Source organism: Thalassophryne amazonica, chromosome 5 (genome assembly GCF_902500255.1).
Source record: "Thalassophryne amazonica chromosome 5, fThaAma1.1, whole genome shotgun sequence".
Taxonomy (NCBI): domain Eukaryota; kingdom Metazoa; phylum Chordata; class Actinopteri; order Batrachoidiformes; family Batrachoididae; genus Thalassophryne; species Thalassophryne amazonica.
In genome coordinates, this window is record NC_047107.1 from 3,300,493 (window position 1) to 3,315,832 (window position 15,340).

A 15,340-nucleotide genomic window follows, 5' to 3' on the forward strand; every position below is an offset into this window, starting at 1 on the left:
TAGATGTGCTTGTTGCTGATGGGATTACAGAGTGCCAGGCTTTCATGGTGTCTGTTTGTGGTTATATGGGATTACAGAGTTCCATGCTTTCATGATGTCTGTTTGTGGTTATATGGGATTACAGAGTGCCAGTTCTTCATGGTGTCTGTTTGTGGTTATATGGGATTACAGAGTGCCAGGCTTTCATGTTGTCTGTTTGTGGTTATATGCGATTACAGAGTGCCAGGCCTTCATGGTGTCTGTTTGTGGTTATTTGGGATTACAGAGTGTCAGGCTTTCATGGTGTCTGTTTGTGGCTATATGGGATTATGGAGTGCCAGGCCTTCATGGTGTCTGTTTATTGTTATATGGGATTACAGAGTGCCAGGCTTTCATGGTGTCTGTTAACGGTTATATGGGATTACAGAGTGTCAGGCTTTCATGGTGTCTGTTTGTGGTTATATGGGATTATGGATTGCCAGGCCTTCTTGGTGTCTGTTTATGGTTATATGGGATTTCAGAGTGCCAGGCTTTCATGGTGTCTGTTTGTGGTTATATGGGATTACAGAGTGCCAGTCCTTCATGGTGTCTGTTTGTGGTTATATGGGATTATGGAGTGCCAGGCCTTCATGGTGTCTGTTTGTGGTTATATGGGATTATGGAGTGCCAGGCCTTCATGGTGTCTGTTTGTGGTAATATGGGATTATGGAGTGCCAGGCCTTCATGGTGTCTGTTTATTGTTATATGGGATTACAGAGTACCATGCTTTCATGGTGTCTGTTTCCAGTTTTATGGGATTACAGAGTGCCTGGTGTTTTTGGTGTCTGTTTATGATGGGATTACAGAGGCTCTGGTATTTGTGGTGATGGGATTACAGAGGCTCTGGTATTTGTGGTGATGGGATTACAGAGTGCCTCATGTTTGTGGTGTCTGTTTCTGATGGGATTACGGAGTGCCTGGTGTTAGATGTGCTTGTTGCTGATGGGATTACAGAGTGCCAGGCTTTCATGGTGTCTGTTTGTGGTTATATGGGATTACAGAGTTCCATGCTTTCATGGTGTGTGTTTGTGGTTATATGGTATTACAGAGTGCCAGTTCTTCATGGTGTCTGTTTGTGGTTATATGGGATTACAGAGTGCCAGGCTTTCATGTTGTCTGTTTGTGGTTATATGCGATTACAGAGTGCCAGGCCTTCATAGTGTCTGTTTCTGGTTATATGGGATTACAGAGTGCCAGGCTTTCATGGTGTCTGTTTGCGGTTATATGGGATTACAGAGTGTCAGGCTTTCATGGTGTCTGTTTGTGGTTATATGGGATTATGGAGTGCCAGGCCTTCATGGTGTCTGTTTATGGTTATATGGGATTACAGAGTGCCATGCTTTCATGGTGTCTGTTTGCAGTTATATGGGATTACAGAGTGCCTGGTGTTTTTGGTGATGGGATTACAGAGTGCCTCATGTTTGTGGTGTCTGTTTCTGATGGGATTACGGAGTGCTCGGTGTTAGTTGTGCTTGGTGCTGATGGGATTACAGAGTGCCAGGCTTTCATGGTGTCTGTTTGTGGTTATATGGGATTACAGAGTGCCAGGCTTTCATGCTGTCTGTTTCCTGTTATATGGGATTACAGAGTGCCAGGCTTTCATGCTGTCTGTTTCCTGTTATATGGGATTACTGAGCGCCTGGTGTTCATGGTGTCTTTTTCCAGTTATATGGGATTACATAGTGCCGGGCTTTCATGGTGTCTGTTTGCGGTTATATGGGATTACAGAGTGCCAGGCTTTCATGGTGTCTATTTGTGGTTATATGGGATTACAGAGTGCCAGGCTTTCATGCTGTCTGTTTCCTGTTATATGGGATTACTGAGCGCCTGGTGTTCATGGTGTCTTTTTCCAGTTATATGGGATGACATAGTGCTGGGTTTTCATGGCGTCTGTTTGCGGTTATATGGGATTACAGAGTGCGAGGCTTTCATGGTGTCTGTTTGCGGTTATATGGGATTACATAGTGCCAGGTGTTCATGGTGTCTTTTTCCAGTTATATGGGATTACATAGTGCCAGGCTTTCATGGTGTCTGTTTGTGGTTATATGGGATTACAGAGTGCCAGGTTTTCATGGTGTCTCTTTGCGGTTATATGGGATTACAGAGTGCCAGGCCTTCATAGTGTCTGTTTGTGGTTATATGGGATTACAGAGTGCCAGGCTTTCATGGTGTCAATTTGTGGTTATATGGGATTACAGAGTGCCAGGCCTTCATGGTGTCTGTTTGTGGTTATGTGAGATTATTGAGTGCCAGGCCTTCATGGTGTCTGTTTATGATTATATGGGATTACAGAGTGCCATGCTTTCATGGTGTCTGTTTCCTGTTATATGGGATTACAGAGTGCCTGGTGTTTTTGGTGTCTGTTTATGATGGGATTACAGAGGCTCTGGTATTTGTGGTGATGGGATTACAGAGTGCCTCATGTTTGTGGTGTCTGTTTCTGATGGGATTACGGAGTGCCCGTTGTTAGTTGTGCTTGGTGCTGATGGGATTACAGAGTGCCAGGCTTTCATGGTGTCTGTTTGTGGTTATATGGGATTACAGAGTGCCAGGCTTTCATGCTGTCTGTTTCCTGTTATATGGGATTACTGAGCGCCTGGTGTTCATGGTGTCTTTTTCCAGTTATATGGGATGACATAGTGCCGGGCTTTCATGGTGTCTGTTTGCGGTTATATGGGATTACAGAGTGCCATACTTTCATGGTGTCTGTTTCCAGTTATATGGGATTACAGAGTGCCTGGTGTTTTTGGTGTCTGTTTGTGGTTATATGGGATTACAGAGTGGCTGGTGTTTGTGGTGTCTGTTTATGATGTGATTACAGAAGCCCTCGTGTTTGTGGTGATGGGATTGCCGTTTCTGTGTCTGGTGGGATTACGTGTGGTGTTCGTGGTGTCTGTTTCTGATAAGATTACAGAGCGCCTGGTGTCAGTTGTGCTTGTTTCTGATGGGATTACGGAGCGCCTGGTGTTAGTTGTGCTTGTTTCTGATGGGATTATGGAGTGCCTCGTGTTTGTGGTGTCTGTTTCTGATTGAATTACGGAGCACCTGTTGGTGGTGATGGGATTACAGAGTACCTTGTGTTTGTGGTGTCTGTTTCTCATGGGATTACGGAGCACCTGGTGTTATTGGTGTCTGTTTCTGATGGTATTACGGAGCAACTGCTGCTGGTTGTGCTCGTTTCTGATGGGATTACAGAGCACCTGGTGTTCGTGGTGTCTGTTTCTGATTGGATTACAGAGCGCCTGGTGTTTGTGGTGTCTGTTTATGATGGGATTATGGAGCCCCTGGTGTTTGTGGTGATGGGATTACAGAGGGCCTCATGTTTGTGATGTCTGTTTCTAATGGCATTACGGAGCGCCTGGTGTTAGTTGTGCTTGTTTCTGATGGGATTACGGAGTGCCTGGTGTTTGTGGTGTCTGTTTCTGGTGGGATTAGAGAGCACCTGGTGTTTGTGGTGTCTGTTTCTTGTGGGATTATAGAGCGTCTGGTGTTTGTGATGTCTGTTTCTGATGGGATTTTTGAACGTCTGGTGTTTGTGATGTTTGTTTCTGATGGGATTGTAGAGCGTCTGTTTGTGGTGTCTGTTTCTGATTGGGTTATAGAGCATCTGGTGTTTGTGATGTCTGTTTCTGATTGGATTATGGAACGTCTGGTGTTTGTGATGTCTGTTTCTGATGGGATTATAGAACGTCTGGTGTTTGTGATGTCTGTTTCTGATGGGATTATAGAACGTCTGGTGTTTGTGATGTCTGTTTCTGATGGGATTATAGAACGTCTGGTGTTTGTGATGTCTGTTTCTGATGGGATTATAGAACGTCTGGTGTTTGTGATGTCTGTTTCTGATGGGATTATAGAACGTCTGGTGTTTGTGATGTCTGTTTCTGATGGGATTATAGAGCGTCTGGTGTTTGTGATGTCTGTTTCTGATGGGATTTCGGAGCGCCTGGTGTGTATGATGTTGGTATCGTGTCAGGAAAGATGCTTGTATGTCGAGTCTTTGTTCTTGTGTTCTGTGCAGAAGATGAAACCTGAGCCGGACACCGAAGGGAAAGAGAAGTTGCCAGAGTGTAGAACAGATAAACAGGAGCGGGTTAGTCCTGACCCGGTGCCAGAGTCCATGCCGGCTCCTCTGCCCGCAAACATCACTGTGACCAATACCTCAGACATCAGTGACTCCCGAGAAATTAACTTTGAGTATCTGAAACACGTGGTCCTGAAGTTCATGTCGTCCAGAGAGGCTGAGGTGAGACTGAGGAGACGTTTGTGGTCCTGATCATTTCTGTGTGGGTGACATTTATGCACAGAAGAATGTCTTCAGATTTGGTCTGGGAGAAATTAGGAGAATGCAGTCACACGTGTGTAATAAAAGCAACCACTTTCAATGTGTTCTGATCAGATTTTGTTTCACACCCACCCCCACCCCCCTTTTGAAACTATGAATTAAAATACTTTTCCCATTGAATTAAGTTTGGACGTTCGGGGTGTGGATTACGAGGATCCCTGATATGAGGGTTTAACTGTGTGGGCAGTGTGAAGCTTTGCATGTTTGGATGGAGACCGTTTTATAGGTGTTTAACTGTTCCTAACCTCTGTGGATCCCTCAGCAAAAACCTGATCAGGGTTGTTCCACCTGACACACATGAGCCAGTTTTCACTGACACGCAGTCCCAGATACCCCAGTGCTCCCAGTACAGTCCTCCCCCCTTAACACAGTTTGGTTCATCTGTCGGAAGAAGAAACCGACATGGTGTTGGAACCAATTAAAACACCTACTTCGACTCAGATCAATCATTCCATTTTATTGCTCAGACATATCTGAATGTCAGAACACAAAGGGCATCTTCACACCTGAACATCTGGAATAAGGCCTGATGTTGGTGTACATTTGGTCACGTTGCAGTCAAACTATAGAACGTTGTCATCCTCTGTATCAGCTCGTTGTCAACTTGGTGTATTATTCTGTTTGAACTCGCACAAAATGTCCCATTTGAATGGAGAAAAATGAAGGAACAGTTTCCTTTAGCTGTTATTCAGATATGTTTACAGTACTGTGCAACGCCACTTCAAAGGTTACACATTTTCAACTTTTACCGCCTGCCTCAGCGACACAAAACTAATGTCTGATCTTTAGGGCCCCTTCACACATAATACCAATAAGTGCAAATCAGTTCGAATCACTGCGGAACAGCTCATATGAGCGAACCACAAAAACATTGAGCCAACGAGCAGGCGTGAACGATGCCGCTGCAATGTGTAACCACATAGTGCAGCTGCTGTGGAAAAAATAATACATGCTACCCACGGGATTCAAACCTGCACTTTTCAAAAGCTCTGATTACCAGTCAGAAACTTTACCACTGAGCTACCATCTCTGTCCTGTGAAAGGTGCAGGAAAATGCCAAGAAGACAACAAGCAGGACATGGACGTATTTAAGAAAAAAGTAAAACCACACACCATATAAAATTACCACATTTTATTGAATCCCTTTTATCGAGCGGACAATACAAGTATGATCCGTCTGTTCTCTGTGAATGACCCATGGTCACAGATGTACAGTTATGAAATGACATGAATGAGAAGCAGGGCGCTCTTATCATGTCCTCATCTGCTGGCGGTGTGTCCAGCTGGCAGCACGCACGTGTCCTGTGGACAGCACGCTGCAGGACAGACACTGCGTCATGTGGAATAGAGGTCATGTGGGTGATGTAACATTCAGATTGCCCGCTGCGTGTTATGATCTGATTGTGCCTTTCACCTGGGGGTAGCCTGTCAATGTATGCAGCATGCGCTCACTGCAGCCCATTGCAACAGTGATGTATGTTTTTATGTATGTCCACATGAGGACAGCAAGCAGACACACACGCATCACAGTGGACAGTTGTTAGATCATGACCGTCCAAACACGGTACATGTTCCCCAGCCGTGACGTCCAGAACCACAGATCTCCACAGCCACTCCTGTTGACGACCACACCCCATCAGTTCAGCGCACACACCATGTGTTTTACATGTTTTATTTTTACACGCTTGATTTTACACGTATTGCATATGATTCCTGCTTCATGCGCAGTTCGACCAGATTCGCACTGTGTGTGAAGGGGCTCTTAACGAGGACAAAAATGAACAGTCACCTGCTCGTCATCAGGTAAATCAATCAAATTATTGTTCCAAATCAGGTTTCACACCTGATGTTCTGGTTCAGAACCAAACTGAAACCTCTGGAGGTCTGAACCAGCTCAAATATGTAGATGGAAATAAATAGCAAGGGTGTAACGGTACATGTATTTGTATTGAACCGTTTTGGTACGGGACGTTTGGTTCGGTACAGGACTGTTCACGGGTGAGTTCGCGTTGCGTGTGTTTACATTCAGTGTTGCCAACTTAGTGCCTTTCTTGCTAAATCTGGCGCCTTTCCAAACTCTCTTGATGACTTATTTTCTCAAAAGTGACTAGCGACAAACCTGGCTACTTTTCTTGGCATTACCGGAGACTTTTGAGATGTTTGGCGACTGAAAGTGGAAGTCTCTGTTGTCACCAAGCAGCAGCAGGTCTCCCCGTCCTCCTCTGCAGCCTGCAGCAGCCTGTAAAGCACTGAGCCAAAGACAGGACATGTCCACATCAATACTTCCAGACATCTCCACATTTACTCACAGACGGGTCCACGTTTTCTATCAGACGCTCAAAGCACTTTACAATGATGCCTCACATCCACTCATTCACACAAACACACTCACACGCCGATGTCAGGGTGCTGCCATGTAAGGTGCTCACTGCACACCGAGAGCAACCAATGGCCCTTGGTGAGTTTCCAGTCAGGCAGGGGTTTGAACCGAGGATCCTCTGATCTTAAGCCCAACGCTTAACCACGAGACCATCACCTCCCCTTATTTTCTACTGAAAATAAAAACGATTCTTTGTACACTAATCCACAGGTGGGTGAGTGGCTATCTGGAGACTCACCCACAAGAACTGAGGAACTGCTGGGTTCAGTTCAGATTGTGATTTAAAAACCAAAACCAAGAAGAAGTCCACCAAGCTTTTTGAAGTGCAGCTGTGTGTGGAGACAGTCTTTGTGACTCAGTCAGGTGTGGTTTGTTCTGTCAGGCGTACCAGCTGATACGAGCCGTGTCTGTGCTGCTCAACTTCACCCACGAGGAAGAGGACATGCTGAAGCAGACTCTGGAATACAAGGTACTCAACATACACCAAATCAACCCCTTCATCAACCCCAAATCAACCCCTTCATCAACCCCAAATCACCCCTTCATCAACCCCAAATCACCCTTTCAATCAACCCCAAATCACCCCTTCATCAACCCCAAATCACCCCTTCAGTCATCCCTTCAATCAACCCCAGCATGGCAGGGAGGCTGAGGTTCTTTTTTCTAATCTACTCCACCTCTGTCCTCTGGACAGCGCCAAGCATGTTACACTGGTGCGTGTCTGACCTGACTCACAAAGGTGGTCTGTGATGTGATCTAGCCCCAGAGCACCAAAGTCAGGGTTCTTGCAGAGTACTGGCGCATTGCGTTGTTTCTGAGGGTGTGTAACCTCTGTCAAAGCCATTGAAAGATGTCAACCGTGACTCAGCTTTCTGCTGAATGGGACTCTTGTCTGTTGTTGGGGGCAGAAGTGAGACTCGTCCACCACTTCACATGTATTCGTTCGTCATTAACGTGCCTTTTTTGTGGGGCAGCCAATGATGTGGTTCTCTGTCATGGACTGGACCGTGAATATCTCCCACTTCACTGGTTTGTAAACTGAAGTTACTGTCCCTCATGTAAAGGAAAATAAGAATAATAGCCTCCTCCGCTTTGTGTGTGTGTTGTGGGATTTGCTGCCGCTCTGCCAAATAAAGTTGGAAAGACGGATCATTCTGGAATTAACAACTTCAAAGCTATTCAGCATTTTAAATCAAATGACACGTCTTTCCAAACGTTGTAATGCTACAGCTGACCAAAACTGTTACTTTCCCCAATATGAGACGTCCTCCGTTCTGTGGGGAAGAACTTAACCGTGCAGCGAGCGCTGTAGGCGCGAGTATTGTAGGGGGTTGGTTCAATTCCTAATGTAAAGAGGATATGCTTTATTCTTCTTTTTCTTCTGTTGTCTGGTAGTGTTCAGCCTAACCCAGGCCCCTCACCCCCTGAAACATCCATCCATCCATTTTCTTCCGCTTTATCCGGAGTCTGGTTGCGGGGGCAGCAGCTCGAGCAAAGCCGCCCAGGCCGCCCGATCCACACACACCTCCCCCAGCTCCTCCGGGGGAACCCCAAGGCGTTCCCAAGCCAGCCGAGAGATGTAGTCCCTCCAGCGTGTCCTGGGTCTTCCCCCCTGTAACATATTGAAACATATTCCCTGATCATTTCAGACCAGGCCAGGCCTTGGCATCCTTCATTTCAGTGTCAGGAGTCTGCTTCCTGAGACTGATTTGTATGAATCTTGGTACAAGCAACGGAACCTGATGTCCACGTATTGTCCAAAACTTGAGTAAATCAGTCTCGAATTTCGATATTTCCATCAACAACCACAATGTTTTCCATTGTGATCGTCCCAGGAAACGCGGCGCTGTAGCCATTTATGTAAAGAACAGGTTTAATGTGACTCTCCTCTGTTTTGATTTTTAACAATTTGAACTTCTGGCATTGAAACTTGATTTCCAGCGGGGACCGTCCCTCATAGTCAGGAGCTGTTACAGCCACCCCCACCCCACCCAGCCCGCTGCCAGGCTCTAAGGTTACTAAATAATCTCAGGGCTAAATCCGGGGGAGCTTGTGTTCGTGAAGGATCTAAACCTTGATTGGTTGTCTTCAGCCTCAAACAGCCTAAAATCCATCTGTGATTCACTGAATCTAATTCAGTTCATAGACAGTCCAACTCAGCTCGATATCAAAGACCCTTCCAGACCATCGCTCCTTGATTTAATATTAACAAATGCCCCCCACAAATATCCTGAAGTCGACGTTTTCGGGAATGATCTGAGTGATCTTTGTGTGATAGCAGTAGTCAGGGACACCAAACTCCCCAAAACCAAACCACGCATTGTACTTGAAAGAGACTTCAAGCGTTTTTGCAAACAGGCTTTCTCACATGATCCGGCTAAAATCGAGTGGAATCGAATCTCTCTCTCCTAGCTGATGTTGAGCTGACCTGGCAGCTTTTAAGTGAAGCTAATTAATAAACATGCTCCACTGTGTAAATTCAGAGTTAAAGGGCGGGACAATTCTTGGTTCTCTTCCGAAATTGGAAACCTTTTCAAAGAAAGGGGCCATGCCTGGTCCAAGACACGAAAAACTAAAACAGAGGTTGACTGGATAACGTTTCATCACCCCCGTAAGAAATGCACCTTCCTAATGAAGATGGCTAAATCTGAATTCTTTATAAACCAAATTCACCAAAAATAAAAAGACCCCAGAAAGGTTGTGAGATCTGCTTTCTGTGTCACACCTTGTTGGTGAGCCACCCAATTTCTTGGTCAAAGATTCCATACACTTGACTGATAAATGTGCCGTGCCAGATCACTTTAATGAACCTTTCATTCAAGCAGGACATTTGTTTGATTCCCACAACACTGGCCCTAAAAAAACCTGCTGTAAATAGTGAACCTACTGGAGTAAGATGTCCTCTGATTGATTGTCCACTTTATTTCAAACCTGTGTGTGTCTCTGAGGTCTGTAGAGTGTTGAAAACACTGGATTCCAAAAAATCGGCTGGTCCTGATGGCTTGGATCCATTTTTTTTATAAAATTGGCTGCAGCTCTGATTGCCGAGCCTCTAACTGCCATCTTTAATTTGAGCCTAAGCACATACAAACTCCCCAAAATTTTGAAATCTGCCATTGCTGTGCCACTGCAAAAGGAGGTGAACCTTCACATGTAAACAACTGATTTCTAAACTGCGCATTCTGGCAAAATTATTTGAAAGTTGATCTGTGATCACTTGAAGGACTTCATTGAATCAAATGTTATTTTAAACCCTTTTCATTCTGGTTTTAGAAAGCAACACAGCACCTCAACTGCTATTCTAGAAGTTTTAAATGATGTATTTGAGGTTTTGTGTCGCACTATTTCTTGACCTCTCCGTGGATCACAGTCTCTTGTTAGGAATTCTTGACAAACACAGTGTCTCTGTTCATGCGGTCGCTTGGTTTGTAGACTGTTTGGCTAGCAGAACTCCTTGTGTTCAGATGGCTGATGTTAACTCTGCCTTCCTGTTCCTCAAGGCTCAGTCTTGGGACTTATTTTGTTCGCACTTTATACTGCTAACTTGTGTACAAACCTGTCATACTCCTTCTACCATTTTTATGCTGATGACACTGTAATCTATTGCTGCTAAAACTCAGTGACACAGGCATTTGAGTTTTTGCAGTCCGCTTTTGATGTGGTGCAGAACCGTCTGGAGAAATTCAAACGAATTTTGGATACAGAAATATTCAAAATAATGTTTTTCTCTAAATCACCTGTTTCCTTGGAGAACATACCATCAATCAAATTTGCCAGAGGTAATGTTCTTGAGCTAGTCAGCATCTACAAGTATTTGGGATTGACTATTGACATGGAGCTCTTTTTTAAAGTTAATTTTAAACACTTGGTCTCCAAATTAATGGTGAAGCTTGGCTTCCTTTATAGAAACAAGTCATGCTTCTCCTTAAGTGCTCAGAAGCTCCTGATAACTGCTACCTTCCTGCTCTTAATGGACTACAGCGATGTCGTGTATAGGTGAGCTTCATCCAGTTGTCTACAGTCCCTGATCCCGCTGTATCATTGCGCCCTGAGATTCATCACTGGTTGTAGCCGCCTCAACCACTGTGAGTTCTACGCCAAAGCGGACATGCCCTCTTTGTCTGTTAGGCATTATACACACTGGATGACTCTGGTTTACAAAACTCTTGATGGTCTGGTTCCGACCTACATATCCAGTTTATTTCAGTGATCTGAATCAATCAATCATCAACATTAATTTATAAAGCACTTTACAGCACCAGATGGTACCTGGTTAAATAAAGGTTACACAGAGGTTACACTTATTGACTGAACTTTGACTTCACGGATATGTTTATTGATTCATTCATTTAATGTTAAAATTTAAAAGGAAACAGTTTTTTCAAATAATGAAATTGTCAGGGTGGGCGGGAGCCCGGCGCCCAGAGAGGGTGGATCCACAATACAAACTCTAAGACCAGGCTTTGGAGTAAAAATAGTTGTCGTGTTTATTCCAGGCTGAGGTTCGGTAGACAGGTTATCAGGCAGCAGAGCAGAGGTACAGACAGGGTAAGGCAAAACGCAGTCATATCCACCCAGGGGTCGGACATGTGAGCAAACACTGACATAAGGGCTGAGGAAAAAGGTGCAGTCAAGAAACACGGAGCAAGATTCAGCTACATGGAAAGACAAATCAGGACTGAATACAAAAGGCTGGAATGTGTGCTAGAAGCAATGACAAACTGGCAAAGGTGTGGTGGCTGAGAGGAGATTAAATAAGCAGGTTATAACAAGGTGCACATGAGAAGGATCTAGAAAGGGGGCGTGGCTGGCGGACAAAGAGCATGGATGGGCAAGATAGTGAAGTGGGGAAGGGAGTGCGCAAAGTGGAGTGATGTAATAGACAAAGACACGTGAGATGGTGCAAGAGTGTGAGTAAATGAAAACACAAAGCAGACTGGATCAAAGTGTGAGAGGAGGGCACAGAGCTGGTGAAGTGGCATGACGTGACAAGAGAGATGTAAGAGGGATGAAGACATAATGGCAGATGCAGATAAGCATGCATTATTGGCTACAAAGCGGACTTACTACTCTGATTTGATCAACAAAAACAAGCATAACTCAAAGTTCCTGTTAGACACGGTGGCAACACTTTTTTGCATAGACAACCACCTGTAGTTCGCTCTCCTTTTACAGCACAAGATTTCCTGGATTACTTTGGGAAGAAAATAGAAGACATCAGGTTAAACATATCCCGGCATGCCTTAATCCAGCCACTACACCCTGCTATTGATGTGGGCGCCACTACTGAGGTATTACCTAGATTTACAAAATTTGATAGTATCTCACTAGGCATGCTGACAAAACTCGTAATGTCAACAAAAAGCACAACCTGTTTATTTGATCCTATACCAACAAAACTGTTTAAGGACCTGTGGCCCACTCTTGGGCTGACTGTGCTGGAAATTATTAATCTTTCTTTAACTTCTGGATCTGTTCCTAAATGTTTCAAATCTGCAGTGATTAAACCATTACTTAAGAAACCTAATCTTGACCCTAGTGTATTGACAAACTATTGGCCAATATCAAATCTATCATTTTTCTCTAAAATTCTGGAAAAAGCGGTGTCACGGCAGCTCGTAGACTATCTTACTGAGAATAATCTCTTTGAGCCATTGCAGTCTGCTTTTAGAAAATATCATTCCACAGAGACGGCTCTCACTAAAGTGGTGAATGATCTTCTGCTTACAGTGTATTCGGACACCACTACGGTTCTGTTGCTGTTAGATCTCAGTGCTGCATTTGATACAGTGGATCATCATATTCTACTTGACAGGCTGGAAAATCATTTTGGGATTACTGGGAGTGCCCTTGCATGGCTGACGTCATACTTGACCAGTCGTTCTCACTGTGTTTTGTACAGTAACACTACCTCTAACCTTAGTGACATGAAATTTGGGGTTCCACAAGGGTCTGTCTTAGGCCCCCTGCTTTTCTCCCTTTATATAGCACCCCTTGGGCACATATTGCGGCGTTTTGGGATTAACTTTCACTGCTATGCAGATGATACTCAGTTATACATGCCAGTAACTGCTGGTAATCTCGTTCACATAAAATCCTTAGAAGATTGCCTTGCAGCAGTGAGAAGGTGGATGTCTAGAAACTTTCTACTTTTAAACTCTGATAAGACTGAAATCATGGTTCTTGGTCCAGTGAGACATTGGCATCAATTTGACCAGTTAACGCTCAGCCTCGGCTCGTGTGTCATACATCACACTGACAACGTGAGGAACCTTGGGGTAATTTTTGATCCTTCGTTGTCCTTTGGCCTCCACATTAGAAATATTATGAGGACTGCTTTCTTCCACCTGGGAAATACAGCGAAGATTCGTCCCATCCTGTCTATGGCTGATGCTGAGACCCTGATCCATGCATTTATCTCTTCTAGATTGGACTACTACAATGTTCTATTTTCTGGTTTACCGCAGTCCAACATTAGGGGTCTCCAATTGGTTCAAAATGCTGCTGCCAGACTTTTGAAACGAAGCAGAAAGTTTGACCACATTACACCCATTTTGGCGTCTCTTCACTGGCTTCCTGTCCCAGTGAAATCAGATTTTAAGGTTCTTGTTGTGTGGGCCGCTGAAGAGGAGGTACTGCTGGCCCACCACCACAAGATGGCGCCCTGCTTGAAGTGCGGGCTTCAAGCACGAGAGGGCGTTGAAGCGACCAGGAGTGACAGCTGTCACTCATCATCCATACCAGCTGTCACTCATCCACTACTCATCACCACCACCATAAAGGCCGGACTGCAACTCCACCTCCCCGCCGAGAAATCAACTACCAATCAGGTAATTTTCTCTGCTGAACCGAAAACACTGACTAATAGTCTGAACTTCTTTGCAGCCGTTTTCCTGTGGTGTTTTCCTTATCTGTGGGATTGGCGTTTGGTGTGATCAGCGACGGCTTCGCTTCACACCCCAACCAGATAAGTGATTAGACAGGAGCTGCACGAGTGTGTGACTGGAGATGGAGGTGCTCCCTCCCAAAAGAATACAGACTGTGGGATTACTGAGTGTGCGACCTCACACTCATCTGGACTGTCTCTGTTCTCTGCCAGGAGTACCGGGTCTGACTGCTGAAGACAGCGGCCACCTGGGGCGCAGGGCTTGGCGGCTCCGGTGTTCTTCAGCTCCTTGGCGGTGGAAGCTGTGTGGATCCGGCTTTTCTCTCACCAGGCGTCTTCTATCGTCGAGCCTGCCCACACGTCACCTGGTGTATGATTGACAGTCACTGTATTGTTATTGTCTGTACATCGTTGTGTGATTCACAACATTAAATTGTTACTTTTTGGCTTATCCATTGTCCGTTCATTAACGCCCCCTGTTGTGGGTCCGTGTCACGACACTTTCACAACAGGATTTCTCGGCCAGCGTCATGGATCCCGAGGGGCGTCAACCATCGTTTGAACGGCCAATGGAAGAGCGAGGTGCACAGGCGCCAGCAGGAGGCGTGTTGGGTGAGCTGCAGCACATCTTAACCGCCTTTACCGCTCGGTTGGACTTAATTACCGAGCAGAGCAGTGTTCTCAATCGTAGGATGGAGGCTCTCACCGCCCAGGTGGAAGCGCATGCTCAGGGCGCTGCTGCAGCACCTCCTCCTGCTGACCGTGTGCCAGAAACAGGCCATTCCGCTGGTCGTTCAACGAACACCCCCACCTTCCTCTGAAGCATACATAAGTCCTCCGGAGCCGTACGGAGGCTGTGTGGAGACGTGCGCGGACTTCTTGATGCAGTGCTCGCTCGTCTTTTCACAGCGTCCCGTCATGTACGCAGCAGACGTCAGCCGGGTGGCTTATATGATCAATTTGCTTCGAGGAGAGGCACGCGCCTGGGCTACGGCGCTTTGGGAGCAGAATTCACGGCTCCTAACGGTTTATACTGAGTTTGTGAGGGAGTTCCGACAGGTGTTCGACCACCCTCATAGAGGCGAGACCGCTTCAAGTGTGCTGCTGTCGATACGGCAGGGGCGTCGGAGCGCAGCGAAGTATGCAGTCGACTTCCGCATCGCGGCAGCGCGAGCCGGCTGGAATGCTGTTGCGCTCCGCGCCGCCTTTGTAAATGGACTGTCTCTGGTCCTTAAGGAGCACCTGGTGGCGAAGGACGAGCCGCGGGATTTAGATGGGCTTATCGACCTGGTTATACGGTTAGACAACCGATTAACGGAACACCGACGGGAATGAGACGAGGGGCGTGGCCAGGCACAAGCCGTCCCTCTTCCTCCCGGGTCCGAAAGGAAGCCGACTTCCCCACGCTCCACTGCCAGGGCTCTCCACGTGACAACAGCTCCCCCTGCTGACGTTGCTATGGAAACGAGCACGGCCAAAAAACGATCAGATCAGAGACAAAGGAGGCTGATCCGTGGAGAGTGTTTTCTCTGCAGCTCTACCGAGCACATACAGAGAGAATGCCCCAAACGGTCAAAACAACAGCACTCGTCCTTAGAGACTGGGCTAAGGGTGGGTCACAACACCCACGTGGGGAAACCCCGACGATCTGCACGAATCCCAGTCACGATCCTGAGTGGGGATCTAACCCTTCACGCCCCAGCACTGGTGGACA

At 46.0% G+C, this 15,340-nt stretch overlaps 1 protein-coding gene across 1 annotated transcript in view; it reads left to right on the plus strand.

The window, feature by feature from the left end:
• The window catches only part of golga1 (golgin A1), a 298,924-nt gene that overhangs the window by 251,171 nt on the left and 32,413 nt on the right, over positions 1-15,340 (plus strand). Inside the window, exons 22-23 of the mRNA XM_034169655.1 lie at positions 4,037-4,261; positions 7,123-7,209. Of these exons, the coding sequence (XP_034025546.1) occupies positions 4,037-4,261; positions 7,123-7,209 (312 nt within the window). The remainder of the gene's footprint in view (positions 1-4,036; positions 4,262-7,122; positions 7,210-15,340) is intronic.